General features: G+C 41.8%; 1 protein-coding gene and 1 long non-coding RNA gene across 4 annotated transcripts in view; one reads left to right on the top strand and one right to left on the bottom strand.

Annotated features, from left to right (window-relative positions):
• The window catches only part of ORC3 (origin recognition complex subunit 3), an 83,562-nt gene that overhangs the window by 26,215 nt on the left and 35,157 nt on the right, over positions 1 to 22,190 (bottom strand). For all 3 annotated transcript variants that reach the window (XM_053287291.1, XM_053287293.1, XM_053287292.1), the window contains 4 exons: positions 19,809 to 19,968; positions 17,688 to 17,801; positions 16,606 to 16,739; positions 10,509 to 10,572 (listed from right to left, as the gene is read on the bottom strand). In XM_053287291.1, coding sequence (XP_053143266.1) covers positions 10,509 to 10,572; positions 16,606 to 16,739; positions 17,688 to 17,801; positions 19,809 to 19,968 — 472 coding nt within the window. The remainder of the gene's footprint in view (positions 1 to 10,508; positions 10,573 to 16,605; positions 16,740 to 17,687; positions 17,802 to 19,808; positions 19,969 to 22,190) is intronic.
• LOC128341155 (uncharacterized) overlaps positions 1 to 22,190 on the top strand; it is a 42,639-nt gene that overhangs the window by 1,122 nt on the left and 19,327 nt on the right. The window lies entirely within an intron of this gene.

Below are 22,190 nucleotides of genomic sequence, written 5' to 3'. Positions count from 1 at the left end.
TGGAACCAAACTGCTCTCTCTAGCCAAGCTAATTTCCCATGCTAAGCCAAAAGTATATTTGGAGCATCTAGCCAGTGCTCTGGGGCGGTTCTGGTAACACTTCTGAGCACATCAATTTGGAGGTGGGGTATAATGATCAAAGTGGGGGATATACAAAATCCCTCCTCTATTTGTGAGGAGTTCTGGTTAGGCTGCCATCCACCTTTTTATATGAGCAGATTCAGCATTCCAAGGGAATATTTTGGGAGAGTAAAGTGGAAAACCCCTCCTTACAAGAAAGGCTTGACCAGTCTTAGGCCTTCAAGAGCATGTAACTAGGGCAAAACCCAATAAGGAGTGACACTCTATAACTGTTGGAGATGCAGCTTCTGCATGGCATCAGCTCTTAGCACCAACAACCCTACTTACCACTAGGGGCATTAGGAGAGGCAGCCAGTATGGGCAGTTCCCCTTTGACCATGCTTTCTCTCACCTGGAGAGAAAGAGACTTCCTTTTTCTCCCTTCCCCACTTATTTATTTATTATTTATTTATTATTTAAAAAATTATACCGCCCTTCCAAAAGCCTCAGGGTGGTTTACATTAAAACACCATTAAAATCAATTAACAATTAAACAGAAATTGTAAAACTGCATAAAATAATTAACAATTAGAACATCATAAAACACCAATTAAACAGCCAGACAATTTAAAAACAAGTTTTAAAAAGCTGAGAAAGCTTGGTTGAAGAGATGTGTTTTCAGAAGTTTCTTTAAAATTGTCACGAGATGGGGAGGCTCATATCTTAGTAGGGAGTGCATTCCACAATCTTGGGGCAGCAGCTGAGAAGGCCCGTCTCTGTGTAGCCACCAAATGAGTTGGCGGCAGCTGGAGACGGACCTCCTCAAGTGACCATAATGGGCAGTGGGACACATAACAAAAAAGACGTTCTCTTAAATACCTAGGGCCTAAGCCGTTTAGGGCTTTGTAAGTTTTAACTAGCACTTTGTATTTTGTCCAGAAACCTATTGGCAGCCAGTGTAGCTCCATCAATAGAGGAGTAACGTGGTCTTTCCGAGATGACCCAGAGACCAACCTGGCTGCCGCATTCTGAACCAACTGAAGTTTCTGGACTACGTACAAAGGCAGCCCCATGTAGAGCGCATTACAGAAGTCCAGTCTGGAGGTTACCAACAAATGTACCACTGTTCTGAGGTCATTGATCTCGAGAAACGGGTGCAGCTGGCGTATCAGCCGAAGCTGATAGGAAGCACACCTGGCCACCGCCTCAACCTGAGAAACCAGGGAGAGGTGTGAATCCAGAAGTACTCCCAGACTGTGAACCTGATCCTTTTGGGGAAGTGTGACCCCATCTAGAACAGGTAGATCAAGATCGTCTCTAGAGTTCTGACCCCGCACAATAAGTACCTCCATCTTATCTGGATTCACCTTCAGTTTATTCTCCCTCGTCCAGCCCATTACTGCTTCCAGGCAGACATTTAGAGGGGATATGCCAACTCCTGAAGAGGTTGACATGGAGAAGTAGATCTGGGTGTCATCAGCATACTGGTAACATCCAGCTCCAAATCCCCTGATGATCTTTCCCAGCGGTTTCATGTAGATGTTAAAAAGCATTGGAGAAAGTATGGAGCCTTGAGGGACACCATACTTAAGCTCAGATTTGGAAGAGTAACAATCTCCAATCGATACCATCTGGAGTCTGTCCGAGAGATAGGAGCGGAACCACCGTAAAACATTGCCTCCCACCCCAACACTCTCAGATGTTCCAAAAGGATACTATGGTCAATAGTATCGAAAGCTGCCGAGAGATCCAAAAGGACCAACAGAGTCACACTTCCTCTGTCAATTCCCAATTGGAGATCATCCATTAGGCTGACCAAGGCAGTCTCCACCCCAAAGCCTGCCCGAAAACCAGTTTGAATTGAAATTGGTTTAGATAATCAGTTTCCTCCAAGACCGACTGGAGCTGAGAGGCCACCACTTTCTCAATAACCTTACCCAGCCATGAGAGGTTGGAAACAGGCCTATAATTGCTCAACTCTGAGAGATCTAATGCAGGCTTCTTTAGAAGAGGTCTAATGATTGCCTCCTTAAAACAAGGAGGCATTCTGCCCTCCTTCAGAGAAGCATTTATGAATTCCACCAGGCTGTCTACAACAGCCTCTGGATAGAACAAGCCATGTTGGACAAGGATCAAGAGGACAAGTGGTAGGCCTCACCGCTCCAAGCAGCTTGTCCACATCCTCAGGAGTCACAAACTGAAACCGATCCAGTCGAATCGCATAAGAGGAGTTGTTGGACACCTCCAGTTCAGACATCATATTAATTGTGGAGTCTCCATCTAGGTTGGCCCGAATCTGAGAGATTTTAACTGCGAAAAACTCTTTAAACACATCACAGTGAGTAACTGATGACTCCAAATTCTGGTTCAAGGGAGGCGGAGCAGACAGGGCCGGATTAAACTAGTGCGGGGGCTGTAGCATATGTTCTAAAGGGGCCCTAAATGTTTTAAAAATCACACAGCCCCACCCCCACAGGCCCTGTTCACGCAAAAAATCCCCGCCCCCCGCCTCAGCCTTCAAGCTCTTTTGTGTTCCGCAGTCATGGTGGGAGGGCTGAGCCCACTTCTCGGCCCGCTCCAGCATGCTCTTCCCCATGCATATTTGGTGCCCGCCCAGGAGGCTGCTTGGCTGGCCTCCTGTCAGAGCAGCTCTCTCTCTCACACCACCCCTCTTTCTGCCCGCTCATCTCATTGGGCTCGCTGGCTTTATGCTCACAACATGAGCATAAATCATGTCTACCTGCCAGCACCCGCCATTCCTGCAGGGTGCTGCTGAACCCCGCACTAAACCCCCCCAATGAATCCCATAGTTGTAATGATGATCTCTCCCAGCGGTTTCATGTAGATGTTAAAAAGCATTGGAGAAAGTATGGAGCCTTGAGGGACACCATACTTAAGCTCAGATTTGGAAGAGTAACAATCTCCAATCGATACCATCTGGAGTCTGTCCGAGAGATAGGAGCGGAACCACCGTAAAACATTGCCTCCCACCCCAACACTCTCAGATGTTCCAAAAGGATACTATGGTCAATAGTATCGAAAGCTGCCGAGAGATCCAAAAGGACCAACAGAGTCACACTTCCTCTGTCAATTCCCAATTGGAGATCATCCATTAGGCTGACCAAGGCAGTCTTCACTCCCTAGCCTGCCCGAAAACCAGTTTGAAATAGGTCTAGATAATCAGTTTTCTCCAAGACCACCTGGAGCTGAGAGGCCACCACCCTCTCAATTACCTTGCCCAACCATGGGAGATTGGAAACAGGCCTATAATTGCTCAACTCTGAGGGATCTAATGCAGGCTTCTTTAGAAGAGGTCTAATAATTGCCTCCTTAAGACAATGAGGCATCCTGCCCTCCCTCAGAGAAGCATTTATGATTTCCACCAGGCCGCCTACAACAGCCTCCCTGCTAGATCGAAAGCTATGTTGGACAAGGGTCAAGAGGACAAGTGGTAGGCCTCTTCACCCCAAGCAGCTTGTCCACATCCTCAAGAGTCACAAACTGAAACTGACCCAGTCGAATCACATAAGAGGAATAGTTGGACACCTCCAGTTCAGACATCAAATTAATTGCGGAGTCTCCATCTAAGTCGGCCCGAATCCAAGAGATCTTATCTGCAAAAAATTCTTTAAACACATCGCAGCAGGTAACTGATGATTCCAAATTCTGGTTGGGGGGGGGAGACACTAGTCCCTTCACAACCCTGAACAACTCCACTGGACGTGAATTCGCAGAGGCAATATGGGCAGAAAAGAACCGCTTCTTTGCCGCACGTATCACCTGAGCACAGATCTTTAAATGTGCTCCATGTTGTAATCTGTCAGATTCGAGTTGAGTCTTTCTCCACTTGCGCTCCAGTCGCCTACCTTGCCGCTTCAGCCCCCGTAGGTCTTCCATATACCAAGGGGCAAAATCTGAAGCGGGTCAGAGGAGACACATAGGAGCAATCGTGTCTACTGCCCTGGTGAGCAAGTTGTTCCAATTCTCAACCATGGCATCAACAGGATCACCAGCACAGCCAACACTGAATCCCTCCAAGGCTTCTTGGAATCCTACTGGATCCAATAACCTCTTCAGGTGGACCATTCTAATAGGCCCCTCGCCCCTGCGGAGGTGGGAGGTAGTTGTAAGTCCAACCTTAACCAGATGGTGATCCGTCCATGACAACGGAGATATCACAGGAGTCCCCACCCACGGAATACCACCCTGATCAGAATAAAAGACCAAATCAAGTGTGTGACCTGCAATATGCGTCGATCCAGAGACCACTTGGGATAAGCCCATAGTTGTCATGGCCGCTATGAACTCCTGAGCTGCCCCGGAGAAGTTGGTCCCAAAATGAACATTGAAGTCCCCCAGCACCAAGAGTCTGGGAGACTCCAATGCAAGTTCCGCGACCAAGTCCATGAGCTCAGTAAGGGATTCTGTTGGGCAGCAGGGCGATCGGTACACCAACAGAAGTCCTAATCGTTCCCTGGTCCCCAAACTTAAGTACACACATTCAATATGGTCCGATACCCTAACAGGGACCCTGGTAAGGGCGATGTTATCCTTATAGACCACAGCCACTCTACCTCTCCACCCACGTCCCCTCACCTGCTCCTCTACAGAATACCCTGGAGGAAGAAGCTGGGACCAGACTGGGCCACCAGCCTCCCCCAACCAAGTCTCGGTGATGCACATCAGATCGGCCCCTTCATCCATAATCAAATCATGGATGACTTCAGATTTATTTTGGACCGACCTGGCATTGCAAAGGAGCAAGGTAAGGCTATACGGGTTGTTGGCAGTGCTCCCCAAGGTCAAAGAGCTGACAGGGCAGCTGGAAGGGCTATTAAATTTCTGGCTCCCCTTCCCCTGAAACGGCCTGCTGACCAGCCAACATTACTTCTTCTATTCCCCACCACCACCGGAATAGCTGCCCCGCATTCCACGGAGGCGCCCCCTGTCTCCCCATCTCCAGATAAACCCAAACACATTACAACTACTTCAACCAAGTCTCAATAACAAAGCTGGCACACTTAGAACAACAACTTTCCAAACAGCAAAACTGAAAATAGTATAACCCAACCTTCAGTCCAACACTGAAGGCCGGCACCAAAGGCCGGCCCCCTTTGGCTGCCGGCTGTGCCTCCGGCTGTGCCGCCGGCAGCAGCCCCCTTCCTTAAAAAGTCTCCAGAGTCCTTCCTCTCACGAAGGATTCTGGGCAAGACTGACATAATCCATCAGTGCCTGCAGGTGATGTTAGTTCAGGCACTTGGAGGAAGGAAGGTTCCCAATCAGGCAGCAGGGCTGTGCTGGTCTGAGTTGTCCCGGCCAGCAGACCAAGAGTGGGGGAGGCAGCTGAGAGACTCCACGCCGTCCAGCAAAGGAGGCTAGATGATAAAGAGCCAAAGCACACCTCCTCTGCTCTTCTGCAGATACACTTCCTATATGAAGCTAGCAACCAAGCTTGTAGGTGTTATCTATCTCCTTGATGGATTTCGTAAATAAACTATTTTATTTGGAACTTTAACTTCATGTCTCCAGACTATTAATTAGCAGTGATCCCTTACCTGTGCACTTCTGCTGTAGTTGGGACAGATAAAAAAAAAATCTCCCCTCCTGAGCTGTCTAACAATAACAGGGATTTATTAATAATTGGATGATAAAGAAAACTGTAGAGGTATCAACAATCACTGCTTCAATTAGTAAAACCCTTCCCCAGGAACTATAAGAACCAAGCACCAAAATAAATTCCCCATTGCATCTAGCTAAACTGCTCTCTATCCTTCCTACTTACTTCCAGGTAAAAATTCCTTGTTGATTCTCAGCCCAAGGCTGTTAAACTTCCCTTTTCCTACAGTAGTTGCTGATCAGACTTCCTTCAGAGGTATCCAGAGAAGAAATGAACCTAACACACCCCTCCCCTACTCCTCTGTAGGATGTTGTCAGTAAACCCTGCTCCTCACTCTGGAGTGGGCCAAAGGGGGTTGATTCTTCTGGGCTTTCTTCCTTATTTGGAGAAGCAGTTACTCTAACTGAAGCCTAGTCCTCTCTCAAGCCTGACTATCACTACATGGGGCTTGCAGGTTTGCTCGTAGGAACGCTGTACACAAGTATAGCTCCTTGCTTTTTTAACATGTCTGAGGAGCACTAATGAGATCTTTGGATCCACACAACTGATTAAAAGAACAATAAAGGAAACTGGGCTGGGATAAGCATTTAACAACCCGCCTCTGTGCCAAGGTCACAATCTCAACTGGGACCCCATGCAGCTGGCATTTTATTTTATTTAACAATAAACCACTATCTATATACTGTATACTCTATATACTTTAGAGTAGATGGTCAGCATGAGTGATCAATTAAATATTTTGTGCATTCTCAAATTCATTCAAAACAATGTGTATATAGTGCCAAATCCTTCATGGAATGCTACTTACCTGTGAGGAAAATGTACACAAAGAAGAAAGTACTATTGTTTAAAATATATTCTGCCACGGGTACACGTAAGAAGCCCAACAGAAAGCTTACAATGAACATAACACTCTGTTACTGTTATCATTTTATACCAGCCTGACAGCACTGCAGTCTCTACCCTGAAAAAATCCTACTACTCTGAGTAAGGCAAAAAGAATGAAGTCCTAAATAGAAGAAGCTATTTGAAAAATGGCCTATCCTAAACAGGAGAGAATATCTGAAGTGGGCTATGAAAGCTTCTAAATGTAAGAGTAATCATGCTTTTTCAAAGGCTGAAATCTTAGGCAAATTTACTTGGGAGCAAGTCTTACCAAACTCAGTGGGATTTACTTCCAAGTAACATGAACACCATTGGACTGTAAAGTACATATTAATAGTGCTGAGCTGATTTATTGATTTTGAAGCAATAAGCAATGGCCCTGAGGGAGAAAGGACTCAAATTTTAAAATATCTGAAAAACACAATTCCAAACACCTCTGGATTTTGCAGCAATTTTCACAACCTGTATGAGGAATTCACACTGAATGATTTCCAAAATTGTTGACTAAAATAAATGATTCTGTGTTTATAAACCTAAAATTACTTCTATTTGACTGTGTTTCTAGTACAGTTAATTGCAGGAGGAATCTAAACAGATTAATCAACAGATTTAACAGCAGCATCCTATGGTAACATCATTTGTTTCCAAGATATCCTCAGTTTAACACCAATAAGTTGTGCCCTGAGTTTAGCTGATAAATCCTAAACTCAACACAATTTCTTCCTGGCTACAATAGGCCTCATAGTTCTTTCTGTAAAGATAAACAAATGAAAAGTATGTGCACAGATAGTCAAGCCCTTAATACCCTTCATCCTACTGGGAACAACAAACTGCATACATCTTTGGCGGAGACTGAAGACAGAGTGCCATAGCAAAGCAACCTGGCAAAAATGTCTTGTAATTCACAGATGGATATTAGTATTTTGAGGAGGCAATTCATATATTCGGCTTCTAGCAGAAGTATCTAATCTGAGGATATATCCTCTCATCACACAATTTTACTTTGGAAAGCTTCACACCCTTGCAGATTTAGGAAGGAAATCCACTTGTTTGTCAGTTCCTCTAAATTTAGTGGATACATCTGACAGATCATTTTGTGCTTCAGCCTTCTATTTGACAGGTTTTTCTATTAAGTTCAACTGTTTTTGCAACTTTCAAATAAAATGAGACAGTTCCCAAAGAAGGAAGACTTAATTCAGTTTTATGAAAGCTTTATCTACGTTGGAGAGATGTGGCACTGAATCATCATTGCTTTTACTACAACTGTCTGCTGCTCTCCTGGTTTTCTGCAGATTAATACTTTTCAGCAGGTCAAGATGAATTCAAGTCCCTGTGGACCTAAAGGAGCAAGCTGATCTTTCAAAAAGAACCCTTCATTTCTTAAACAGAAGAACAACATTTTTATGCCTATTAGAAGTAAATATTTTTAGTCATTCTGCATAATTTGGAGTATGTTTCCCCCCACTCCTTGCCTTTGCTTTAGAATTTCCTAAATTCTTAAAGAATGAAGAATGGCAGTTCAGAAGAATGGCACAATCTTATTGAATTGGGATGGGGGGGAGGGAATAAGCCTCACTGAATTCAATGAAACTGTGGTTTGTTCTAAAGAGGAAGTAACTCACTAAATCAAAGCAAATGGAGCACAAGACTTGTTAATATAGAACCAAACTATGGTTTGATGTTACATATGAACAAAAACAGTGAGGCTTATTTCTGAGTGAGCATGTTAAGTTTTTTGTTGCCAATCTATTAAGGAAGTTCCAGAGGTGAATTGATGTCACTCTGGAGGCTGCTTTCACCATTTTTAAGCAGAGCTGATTTGATTTGAATCACAATTTAAATTGTTTCTCAGAAGGACTTAATTAAATCACAATTTTTAAATTACTAGTCAGGAAGATTCTATTTAATAATTATTTTCTATAAATGTACATTCTAGTTGTCTAATAACCTAATACATAATTAGAGATAGGTGTAGGTTTCATTTTTAGAAGGTAGGTACACACTATAATAGGTACATACTTTCATAATGCTGTTTCACTTGGGTAACCAGGCCTTGCAGTTTGTTGTTGCACTGTTTGCATTTCACACACATGCCTGTCCTACCCACAGGTAGAGGGACTTCATTAAAATATTCCCAAATGGGGTTTCTCTTACAGCCCGCTGCCATGAATAGGTGTTTCTCTTCTACCATGCACAATGCACTCAGGAAAAATTTCCTCAGGACTGCATGAATATGTTCTGTTCACTTTTGGTTTCACTTTCTATTCCGCTATCCTACCCATCCTGTGCATTTATATCCAGACTCCTCCTCCTTGCTCAGATCTACCCCATCTCTCCAAATCCTGTATTCATTCAGTGTCCTTCTTTGTCTTTGCACTTTGAGTCTTTGGCTGGGGGGAAAGCAAGGACTTGATTGTATGTGCGTGCTGCCTGTACACCAGCTGCAGAATAGAACTGATGAGGTCTGTTACCTCTCATCCCTATATATTGCTGTTAACATGTTCATAGAAGATAATTAAAAGCTATGATTAATATTCACGATGATATCATTGACGTAGGTGCTTTATGAATTTTTTAAAGTTAATTTAAATTTAAAAAATCTGAATTAAACAAAAAAATCTGATTTTTAAAAACCCAATTTAAATAGATTATTATTATTATTATTATTATTATTATTATTATTATTATTAATCTATTTTAGTCAACCCTGGTTTTAAGTGATTTTAAAAATAATGTTGTTAATATCAGTAGTCTTTGAAGCTAGGGATGTGCACAAAACATTTTGTTTGTTTGTTTGTTTTGTGATAGAAACAAATCACAGAGGACTGAAATGTTTCATCAAAATAAGTGGTCCAACTGACTGTTTTGACAAAAACCCGACATGTTTCGAGTGTTTCAGCCATAGGTAACAATAGGGAGACTTGAAACACCCCATTGTTCCCCATGGATAGCTCTAGGGACACCAAAGTAGGTTGAGTGGTAGGGCATGATGGGTTCTACCTACCACCCAACCCTCAAAAGAAGTGGGCAAGCGGGCAGTTTTAAACAATTTTTTAACTTTTCTCCAAAACTCTCATAGGATCCTGGGCATGAATCATTCTAGCTAGGTCTGAATGGTCAAGCAAGGGTCACAGCTTACCATATGCAGAAAGTTAACACTCAAATCAGGAGGTCCCAAGTACAATGCAATATGGGAGTGAGCTCCACCCGATCTCATTAATGCAGGCTAATGTGGGTGGTTCTGAACCTCTTGCGCTATAACAATGCCTGCAGTGCAGTGGAACAGGGCTGTTCTGCTACTCCTCCAAAATTCTCAATCACAACTGTGTGACACTATGTCCATTGAAAACAATAAGTTTACGTAGTAGAGCAACAGTCCCATTTGGAAACACCACGGGCTTTGTTTTAGAAGCCTGCAGCAGCGCAGGTGGTTCTGAACAACACACATTAGCCTGAGCTGAATGTCAGCCACTGCAGATAAAGAAATCAAAGCCCAGTCCTTCGCCCTCCTGTGGTCAGACCTCCTATGAGACTGCCCCACATAGATGATACCCTCACATTAGTTCAATTCCTCATTGCAGGTTTGTAATTATTTAATAAAGTGGCCCTAGTTTCTTCCAGCTGCACATGTCCTGTCATTATTTGGGTCTGGGTTCACAACTAACATCGCTGGGATCAGGAGTTCATTTCATCAGAAATAGCTGGCAAGTTCACTTTTGCAGTTTTATTCCAGAAAACTCTTTGGTTGGGAAGGGAATCTTGCTACTGCTAATAATAATTCATAGTAATAAATACAGCTGGAAATTTTTGTGGTAACAAAAGCAGATAGGCAAGTAAATTTAGGTTCAAATGATTTGGCTGACATACACAGCATTGACCATGGCAAGACATTACCAAAACCAGAGACAGAGCTTGATTTTCCAAGCTCAAATCAATTTGGGTTCACCTTTAAACAGCTATCATCTGTCAACAATACGGTCTGCTTGTTTGATGCTTGGCTTTCCACAAATCTAAGATAAGAAAAGGAAAAGCTAGTTTCTAAAATGGAAAAGCATACAGTAACATTTTAAAAAATGACTTGCTTCAGGAAATCACTTAATTATGATATTTTAGATCTGAATCCTACATTTATGTACCAAGCCTGTTGCTTCTCAAGATGCTTACACCCAGAAATGAACTGGTAACCAATATGGTAACCATGAACCAGTGTTGCATGGTCTAAGAGTCTTGATCCTGAGTTTGGAACAGACATTTCTGGGGGGTCTCCAAGGGCAGCCCCTGAAGAGCACGTTACAGTAATCCGATCAAGATGCAACAAGGGCATGAATCATTCTAGCTAGTTCTGACTGGTCAAGCAACAGGCACAACTGACACACCAACCAAAGTTGGGCAAAAGCTCCCTGAGTCACAACAGACAAATGGATATCCAGGTGTAATGCTGGATTAAAGGACTCCCTGCAAGATGCTATTGTGCTCCTTTGTGCGGGGTGGGTGGGTGTCTACCCCAACAAGAACAGGCTGCTACACCATCTCTAAAATAGCAGTTCTCCTGACGAGGAGATCCTCTGTCTTCTCAACTTTATTTCAGCTTGTTAGCCCGCATCCAACTCTTCACAGTCCCCAAATACCAGTTCAAACACATCCACCGCATCTTCCCCTGCTAACTGCTAAATTCCGCTGCTAACTTGGCAAAGAGGCAGCTTTTAACGTGGTGATTCTCTTTATTTAGCAGGGGAAGAGTAACTGGCCCTATCCACCCCCAGCACAGTACTTCCAGTGACTGTTGCTGGAGTCTTATCTTATGTTTCTTTTAGATTGGGAGCCGTTTGGTGACAGGGAGCCATCTTATTTGTTTATTATTTCTCTGTGTAAACCGCCCTGAGCCATTTTTGGAAGGGCAGTACAGAAATCAAATGAATAAATAAATTTATTATTATTATTAATATTTATTTACACAGTCAGACAGGTGTTATTGACTGGTTTGTTTTATCCAGACATCAAGTCCTTCCCAAGGACCTGGGATGCCAGAATTTTATTGTCAATGTTGTTGCTGTTGTTATAGATATCGTCGCAGAATATAGGCTGCTCCCAGTAAAGCTGCTTTTTGTAATTGGCTGATGGTGATTCCTGTGGCCCCTATGGTGTTGAGGTGCTCTTCAAGGTCTTTTGGAACTGCAAACAGGGCACCAATTACCACTGGGATTATTTTGGTCTTTTTCTGCCACAGCCTTTCAATTTCAATTTGTAGATCTTTGTATTTGGTGATTTTTTCTATTTCTTTTTCTTCTATTCTGCTATCCCCTGGTATTGCTATGTCGATTATTTTGACTTGTTTTTCCTTTCTTCTCGACTACAGTTCTATCTGGTGTATTGTGTGGCAGATGTTTGTCTGTTTGTAGTCGGAAGTCCCATAATATTTTTACATCTTCATTTTCTTCAACTTTTTCAATTTTATGGTCCCACCAATTTTTGGCTACAGGTAGCTTGTATTTTTGGCAGATGTTCCAGTGTATCATCCCTGCTGCCTTGTCATGCCTTTGTTTGTAGTCAGTCTGTGCGATCTTTTTACAACAGATGATTGGTGGTCCACTGTTTCATCTGCTTCTTTACAAAGGCGGCACTTGCTGTTTGTTGTTTTTTCTACTTTTGCTCTTATTGCATTTGTTCTTAATGCCTGTTCTTGTGCAGCCAGTATTAAACCCTCTTTTTCTTTCTTCAAGTTGCCATTCTTAAGCCATTGCCAGGTCTTGGTGATGTCTGATTTTCCACTTATATTGTGCAAATATTGACCATGCAGGGACTTATTTTCCATTTTTCTGCTTGGTTCTTGACTTGTTCTTTCTTGTAGGCCTGCTTTGTTTCATTGGTGTTGAATAGTTTCTTGTTCTTGACCATTTGAAGTGCATCTTCTTCACTGTCCCTTATATATTTTTCAAGGCCTCTTTTCTCCTCCTCTACTGTTTGATGGACTTGCAGCATTCCTCTTCCACCTGAGCTGCGAGGGAGGTATAGCCTATCGACATCACTGTGGGGGTGCAAAGCATGATTGATGGTCATGATTTTCCTGGTCTTACGATCTAGCGTCTCTAGCTCTGCCTGTGTCCAGTCTATTATTCCTGCAGTGTATCTGATAACAGGTATAGCCCAGGTGTTTATGGCTTGTATGGTGTTCCCGCCATTGAGTTTGGACTTGAGGATTTTTCTAACTCTCCTGATGTATTCACTTCCCATTTTTCTTTTAACTTCAATGTGTGCAATGTTATCAGCCTGGAGAATACCCAAGTATTTGTAATGTTCTTTCTCTTCCAGGTACTTGATGTTGCTTCCATTGGGTAGTTCTATTCCTTCTGTTTTTGTTATTTTTCCTCTTTTCATTATTAATGCAGCACACTTGTCTAGTCCAAACTCCATTGCTATATCGCTGCTGAATATACGGACAGTGTTTAGCAGTGATTCAATTTCTGACTGGGACTTTCCATACAACTTCAGATCATCCATGTACAGCAGATGGTTGATTTTACTTGATGTTTTAGATGTTTGGTATCCAAGGTCTGTTTTGTTTAGTATTTGTGAAAGTGGGCTCATGGTGATTACAAACAACAGAGGGGATAGTGAGTCCCCTTGGAAAATGCCTCTTCTAATGCCAACCTGTCCAAGTGTCTCACCATTGATTGTTAACTGTGTACTCCACATGCTCATTGCTTTTTTTAAATAAATATCTGAATGTTTTTGCTGACACCAGTTGTTTCTAAACATTTTAGTATCCATGTGTGAGGCAATGAGTCGAAGGCCTTCTTGTAGTCAATCCATGCAACACTTATATTTGTTTTTCTTCTCTTGCAATTTTCTAAAATCATTTTGTCAATCAGCAGCTGGGCTTTTGTGCCTCTGGTGTTTGGGCAATTTCCTTTCTGTTCAACTGGAAGCTGTTTGTTAGTTAATAAGTGTTGCATCACTTCATCTGCTATAATTCCAGTTAATAATTTGAACATGGTTGGCAGGCAGGTTATCGGTCTATAATTACTTGGAACTGCACCTTTTGCTGGGTCTTTCATGATGAGATGAGTTTTCCCAGTTGTTAGCCATTGTTCAATATCACCTCCTTGCAAAATGTGATTGAACTGTTTTGATAGTTGTTTATGAAGGCTTGTTAGATGTTTAAGCCAAAAGCCATGCAGTTCATCGTCGCCTGTCGCAGTCCAATTTTTAATTTTCTTTGCTCTTTCACTTATTAATTCTGGTGTTATTATTAGATCTTGCATTTGTTGCTTACATTTTTCGACCTCTTCCATCCAGCCTCTTTTTTATTATAATCTGTTGGACTGTCCCATAATTTCCCCCAGAATTGCACTGTTTCTTCTTGATTTGGTGTTTCTAGGTTTCTTGCAGTTTCTCCTTCTATGCTTTGGTAGAAACATCTCTGATTTGACTGGAATTGGAGATTCTGCCTGTGTTGTGTGATTCTGGCTTCGTATCTGCTAATCTTCTTTGACACTGCTGTTATTTGCTGCTTTATTATTTCCAGGACTTCTCTAATTTTCCTTGAATCTAGGTGGTATTTTTGGATCAGATACTGTTTGGTGTTTTCATTCTTCAGCTTCTTGTCTTTCATATCTTTCAATTTACTAGCATCTGATCTGAGCCTGGAGATTTTATTTTCTAATCTAATCTCCCATTTAGGTGATGTACTGCTTTCTTTTTTTACAGGTCCACTGATCTTATATCCAAGCTCTTGTGTTGTTATTGTTGCTGCACTGTACATTAGTTGGTTTGTTTCTTGCAAATTATTGGTTGTTATTTCTGCAAGTGCAGCATTGACATCTTTTAATACCTGAGCAAGTTGTTTTTTGGCAACTGTTTTTAGAGCTGGAAGTCGAACCCTGGTGGTTGCTTGGTTCATGTGCTCAGTTATTTTTTGCTCAGGTGGAAGAGGAATGCTGCAAGTCCATCAAACAGTAGAGCAGGAGAAAAGAGGCCTTGAAGAATATATCAAGGACAGTGAAGAAGATGCACTTCAAATGGTCAAGAACGAGAAACTATTCAACACCAATGAAACAAAGCAGGCCTACAAGAAAGAACAAGTCAAGAACCGAGCAGAAAAATGGAAAAATAAGCCACTGCATGGTCAATATTTGCACAATATAAGTGGAAAATCAGACATCAGCAAGACCTGGCATTGGCTTAAGAATGGCAACTTGAAGAAAGAAACAGAGGGTTTAATACTGGCTGCACAAGAACAGGCATTAAGAACAAATGTAATTAGAGCAAAAGTCAAAAAATCCACCACAAACAGCAAGTGCCGCCTTTGTAAAGAAGCAGATGAAACCGTGGACCACCTAATCAGCTGTTGTAAAAAGATCGCACAGACTGACTACAAACAAAGGCATGACAAGGTAGCAGGGATGATACACTGGAACATCTGCTAAAAATACAAGCTACCTGTAGCCAAAAATTGGTGGGACCATAAAACTGAAAAAGTTGAAGAAAATTAAGATGTAAAAATATTATGGGACTTCCGACTACAAACAGACAAACATCTGCCACACAATACACTAGATAGAACTGTAGTCGAGAAGAAAGGAAAAACAAGTCAAAATAATCGACATAGCAATACCAGGGGATAGCAGAATAGAAGAAAAAGAAATAGAAAAAAATCACAAAATACAAAGATCTACAAATTGAAATTGAAAGGCTGTGGCAGCAAAAGACCAAAATAATCCCAGTGGTAATTGGCGCCCTGGTTGCAATTCCAAAAGACCTTGAAGAGCACCTCAACACCATAGGGGCCACAGGAATCACCATCAGCCAATTACAAAAAGCAGCTTTACTGGGAACAGCCTATATTCTGCGACGATATCTATAACAATTGACAATAAAATTCTGGCATCCCAGGTCCTTGGGAAGGACTCGATGTCTGGATAAAACAAAACAGTCAATAACACCTGTCTGACTGTGTAAACAAGAAATAATACATAATTTGTAACCAGGGTACTTAAAGAATTGTCTCTTCTCACCTGCCCGCCTGCTCAGGTCACTGAGGAAGGCTCTGCTCCATATCCCTCCATTATCAGAGGTATGATCAGTGAATACATAAGAGAGGACCTTCTCCACTGTGGTGCTCAGATTATGCAACTCCCTTTCCCAAAACATCTGTCTCGCCCAGTGATTTTCAAACTTCGGTCCTCAGGTGTTATTGGACTTCAACTCCCATAATCCCCAACGAAAGGCCACTGAGGCTGGGGATTATGGGAGTTGAAGTCCAATAACACCTGAGGACCCAAGTTTGAGAATCCCTGGTCTAGCCCCTCTGCCTGGCAGTGTTCCTAAGCAAAAGAAAAAGTGGCCTAAATCCAAATTAAGAGTTGTGTGTGGGGAACACTTCAATGTGTGCCCATAGAGGGGATCATCAGCAATCTACCCTTTCCTCTGCAACCAGCTGTCCCAAAAACATGTCCCCGGGGCTTTCAGAACCCTGGGAATTGGGGCCATAGCTCAGTGGTAGAACATCAGAAGGCCCCAGGTTCAATCCTTGGCACCTCCAAGATAGAGCTGGGAGAGACATCTGCCTGAATCCTTGGAGAAGCCGCTGCCAGTCAGAGTGGACAATACTGAGCTAGATGGACCAGTGGTCCAACTCATAAGGCAGCTTCCTAAGCTCCCATGTTCCTCCTGACTTTGCCTCAATTGATCTTAGAGATATTCTCTCAACCCAAAGAACTGAGACACTGTCTTTCATCATCCTATTGTGAAATAAACAATCTATTACCCTGCTGATTATGTGAAGAGATTTTTTTTTTAAAAAAGGTCAAAGGGGGCAGATGTTCCAAAAGGCCTACTGCAGATAGTAAAAGCTCAGGAGTAAGTGTAAATATGATACAAAAGGAGTATTGCAAATATTTTGATTTCCCCAAAATTTCAGGGTCCCCCCCCCACATAAGCCTTAAAATATTTCAAAATTTTACATCTCTTATCATCACATTCACAAACTTGAATTCTAAAAGAATTTCAACTAAAACAGATTTGTAGGTTATAGCTTATTTTACCTTCTAAAAGATGTTAGCCTTCGTATATTTTCACATTGACTTGGTGATAAACATTTTACTCTTTTCCTAGCTTCTTGGAACTCACAGCACAGCACACTGAGGGGGTGGGAATAAAAATGCTCCAGAAGAGATAGCTGTAAAAGACAAGATAGTCAATCTGTATAATGATCTCTGAGATTTTAGAGGTTTCACTTTCAAAACAAACCAAATTAGCCACTGGTAAAATAAATCAATTATACTAAATTATTAAAATGAAACAGAAACATATGCACTACAATTTAATATGGCTGTAGATTAAGTTGCAAAATCACTTGTTTCCTTAGAAGAAAACATAATTAATAATTATTCTCAGTGACCAATAATCAACCATTTCTCTTTTCCATTTCCTTCCCCACTCCTATGATACATAATCAGCTTCCTTGGTGATCAGACTTGTAACTATAAAACATTCTGTTTGTTTTTTTATGTTTGTTTGTTTGTTTGTTTTATATTTTATATCCTGCTCTTCCTCCAAGGAGCCCAGAGTGGTCTACTACATACTTAGGTTTCTCTTCACAACAACCCAGTGAAGTAGGTTAGGATGAGAGAGAAGTGACTGGCCCAGAGTCACCCAGCTAGTTTCATGGCTGAATGGGAATTTGAACTCAGGTCAAGATGATGGATTACTTGGCAAACCAACATTTATTTTTTTATTTATTAAAAACTTCTTATATATCGTCTCCTCCAAAGATGATGAACAATAATACCAACAACAACAAAATTTAAAAAAATTAAAGGGCAAAGGCTGGCGAAACAGGCAGATCTTGAGAAGGGCCTTAAAAGCAACTAAGGAGGGGGGTATATAACTGAAGAGCAACTTTAAAAGCAACTGAAAAGGGGGCTATATATAGCTGATCATAGATCACAAATCTATAGAACATTCACTAAGACTGCTTCACTGCGCACATAAATAGTCAAACACATGACACTCCACCTGCAGTCTAGTCCAGAAACAGGTTTATGATGTCATCTGCAGTGGGTCAGAACAAGCAGCACCTCTCTGCACATTCTAAAGTTAGTTAACTGCCATCCCCACTGCTTACCTGAAATCCCTTGATGAAGTTCTGAACAGAGAAATCATGATACAAAAATATGTTTATTAGCACTTGTAGAACTTTCTCGCCAAGTTTAAAGGGAAATTGGCTTGTCAGAATTAGCTGAAGGAGGGAGAGGAAAGAAATAATATGTTAATCTTCACAAAAAGAATACAACATCCAGTTGGACAGCATTTTCCCAACCACTTTCCATGGAATCCTGGGATTCCTCAGAAGTCTAATCACAGGCTTCTCAAGAAGCTCAGAAATTGCAAACAAGCTTCCTTGAATTCCACCACTAACTCCCTGCATACAATATACAAGTGCAAGGAAGTACAGGGAGATTTCTAGAGCACACATTCAATTTAAATGAGGGGAACTGAGAGGCCCGAGAGGCCTGGCCAGAGCTCTATATAAGTTGTGCATGTGTGTGCTAGAACATGCCCCCAGATTCTCAGTTACATGTAGGGGTTCAATGGTGGACAAATCAATGTGGAAAGTATTCCATGAAGTCCATTTGAAAGACCATGTCAAGGTATCACAAGTAGTTCTAATTAGAAATAATGGAAGCTATTTTCTGCTTCTTTCAACATCCAAATTACAGCGAGGGGTTAGAAAGAAATCCATTTGTTAGTATTTGATCACCATTCTTGACATCAGACTTGTTTGTTCAATGTGTTCTTTCCCGCAATACAATTCTGAGGGGAGGTGCTGTGTGTGTGTGACAGCCATCTGTTTTCAAGATGGAGGACTGTAATGAATCCCGCATGGTACCTTCTAATGTACTATGATTTTGGTTTGTATCAAGACTGTAAATACATGAGTTCTAAAGGGGTGGTACTTATTCCTTGAGTGGCCATTGGCCATCATCTTGAAAAAAGGTAAACTAAAATAAAAATACCCCTATTAGGGTCCCGCAAGGCCCTTCCCATGTACTGTAAATTTGGTTTGTATCTGACTGTAAACACAACCGTTATTAGAGACACATACACATGCAGGCACACATGGTGATCTCACAAGCCTTCTCCTGAAAAGGCTAAAATGGAATCGCAAGAGTAAATTATTGTATATTCTAGAAAGCAAAATAATTATATCTGAAAGTATATTACCTAAATATCTAGCTTGCCCCACCCCAAAGGCTTAGACTGCATACAAACTGGTATGATAAAGACACAATTAAGCATTTTAATGTCCCATCAGTTCTTCATATTTCTACTGAATCAATGTAAAAATGTAAAAAGTGCCTTTTTACAAAATAGAACAAATTATTATGACACTATCGCCCTTTCCAGGGGCGTAGCAAGGTTGGAATGGGCCCAGAGACAAGATTTTAAAATGCCCCCTCCCTCACTGAAGCTCAGCTCATGAAGTAAAGAATAGTGATAACACCTATGTGCTACAATAGAACATCATCTTAAATTATTTTTTTAAAGGTTTTGTAAACTGAGGACGAGGCAAGTCATTTAATGGTACTAGAGAAAGACATGTTGTTCTGGTAGCTCCAGGTCTTAACACTCGCATCAATTTCGGAGGATGAATACAACTGAAGGAAGCCCGGGCGGGTGCACGGCTGGGGGAGTCAGTCATGTGACTTGGGCAGTGGGCCCCCAGACAACTGTCTCCCCTTGCCCTAGTATAGTTACGCCCCTGGCCCTTTCCATTTAAAAAATAAAACAAATGGCCCTCTATACCCCTTTCGGTTTACCACCGAATTTGATTGACCTGACAGTAAACGATTAGCACAAACGATTAGATAAGTTAACATCTACCACAAATATTTACTTCTACTTTTAAAAGAGATTGATTTTATCTTACTGGCATTTTATATTGCCAGGCATTCACTGTATCAGATAGACTCTTCACCAAATTTTTACCATTTCCTAAATTTGGATTCTACAGCAACTATGGATTCTACAGCAATCACTGAAATGAATGGATGTTTACCCTGACAGTTCAAACTCAGTAGTGTGGCCTCACAATGCTCTTCACTCCACTGCTCTAGGAAATCTTCTGAATATATCAAAGTCATTTAAAAGGCTATAACAAATAATAGCTATAGACAGTTTTGACTTTTACTGTACTGTAATAAATATGACACATTTCTCTTTCTACATAAATAAAGGCAATTACCTTGTCAATTACTTTAGCCAAGTGCTCTTTGCAGGAAAGAGACTGGAAGAGTTCTATGCACAACATAGAGGAAACTGAGTGAGGAAGTAACTTGTGTATAATCATTGGAGAGGTGGCAATTCCAAAAATGAGTACCAGTGGAAATTCACACATACATTGACTAAGACACATGGGAGAGGGAAAAAGGAAAGAAAAACAAATTAAGCTACCTTGTGTATAACCAAGAATCAGATGTAAATATTATAATCGGATCTCTAAGCTCAGAGAATTTATGAACATAGTGGTAAAATACTAATGAGATGAGGAAGCATGCAATTTCATTCGAGAATCCAAAAAGTAAAACCTACTGTTCTGTCTTCCCATAGACTGTAGCCTTTACAAATCTTCCTGACCAAAGCTAATGCCTGTACAACCTAACAAACTGAACACAGTTCATCAGCAATGCATTGGTAGCAGCAAGACAACATACTTATTTTTATTTTTTGCAGTTCCAGAAGAGAAACAAAAAGGTTTATCAAGTGCTGGGGGGCGGGGTGGTAACCATATCATGGCTAGTGGGCTAGGTCTTTATAACCTTTGATGGCTATAAGTTGTATAGGCTTGGACTAGTTGAACAGTATATATTTGAACAGGTAGATTATTTGGGGAAATGCTGAACAATCCCCCCCCCCATAGAGACAGATCTTGAGCAAAAATCATGGCTAAAAACATTTGAGAGAGCAATAACTACCACCAAGGTTATGTATTCTCTGCTAATATTTTGCATCAGAAAAGGCAGAATTCTTTAAATCATGTAAAGATGGACAATTTCCATTAGTTTATTTTCATATCTTAACCCTGCTTCTGCTAGGGTTAGGAGGACTAAAAACAGGTTGCTTACCTGTAACAGATGATCTGGAAGTGATCTGTTGACATTCATAAGTATTAGGTCCTGCGCCCACGCAGGACCATCCGGGTAGAGTACATTAGCTCCTCATGGCGCTGAGAACCGCCCCTTCCACGTGCCACACTTCTGTTGATATTGGTGATTTGGGGCCATTTCCCTTGGTTTCTTGACAGCCGACAAATTGTGTGACAGCCAACAGTGAGTTGAAAGCTAAGTAGCACTTCATACAGGTGCAGAGGGAGGCCAACGGGGGCCTGGGTACAGCTTGTCACCATGGCCCCCTAGCCACACCCCATACATGTCAGTGTCTGATGTCAGACACAGGGGGCGTGGTTTGCTCACAAATGGGGCCACACACTCCATTTGTAAGAAAATCACACCCAACGTCTGGGGCACAAGGCACGGCCCCTGAAGTGCGACGGCCCATCTTATTCGGACCCATTCGCACTATGGTGGCTCCACCAGTGGCATCATATATATCACTTACTACTGCGGGGAGGCAGGGAGGGTCTTATGCATATCAACGGATCACTTCTAAATCATCTGTTACAGGTAAGCAACCTGTTTATCTGGATCATGATCTGTTGACCCTCATAAGTATGGGAGATTAGCAAGCTTCCCCTATCAGGGGAAGATGTAGTAAGCTATTGTAGTATTCTTTTTATAACACTTTTCTCAAAGTTTGCCTCTGCAGCAGAGCAAAGATATGGCGCATAATGTTTTAAGACTGTCTGTTCAGAAGACCATGTTGCAGCTAGAGTAAAGTAAAGTTGCACTACTGAGTCGGTGTTGATTCCTGGTGACCACAGAGCCATGTGGTTTTCTTTGGTAGAATACAGGAGGGGTTCACCATTGCCATCTGCCACGCAGTATGAGATGATGCCTTTCAGCATCTTCCTATATTGCTGCTGCCCGATATAGGCATTTCCTGCTGGTATGTATCTGGGAAACATACTAGTGGGAATTTGAACCAGCAACCTCTTGCTCTCTAGGCAAGTTATTTCCCCGCTGCGCCATTAGGTGGCTCTGTTCTTAGATTTGGATGAAACACAAGCCCGTCTTCTTGGGATAGAAGATCCACGTACTGAAGCAGCCTGCAGTATATGCCTTTTGATTGTTTGAATACTGGAGGAAACCACGGTTGCCTTGGCAACCATGGTGTTATCAGAGTAAATCAAGCCATTTCCTGTAGTATATTGGCCACAACTCTGTTCAACAAAGGGTAAGGTGGGAACATATAAAAGTAACGTTGTGTCTAGGCATATGTATCCCCTCTCACACCCAGACCTATCTCTGCCCTGGAGCATTAATGATTGCATTTCTTGTTTCCCCTGGTGGCAAAAAAAAGTCTATTGTGGGTGTGCCCCAAGCTCTGAAAATTGGCAAGAGATATTTTTGATTCATGGACCATTTGTGCGGATGCAGCAGAACTTGAGATCTGCTCAATGCATCTGCCAGAGTGTTGTCTGTCCCCTTTATGTGGATAGCCTGCAAAA

This window comes from Hemicordylus capensis, chromosome 1, assembly GCF_027244095.1.
Source record: "Hemicordylus capensis ecotype Gifberg chromosome 1, rHemCap1.1.pri, whole genome shotgun sequence".
Taxonomy (NCBI): domain Eukaryota; kingdom Metazoa; phylum Chordata; class Lepidosauria; order Squamata; family Cordylidae; genus Hemicordylus; species Hemicordylus capensis.
Note: the sequence above shows the minus strand (reverse complement) of the source record. Positions and strands in the feature narration are given on the sequence as shown.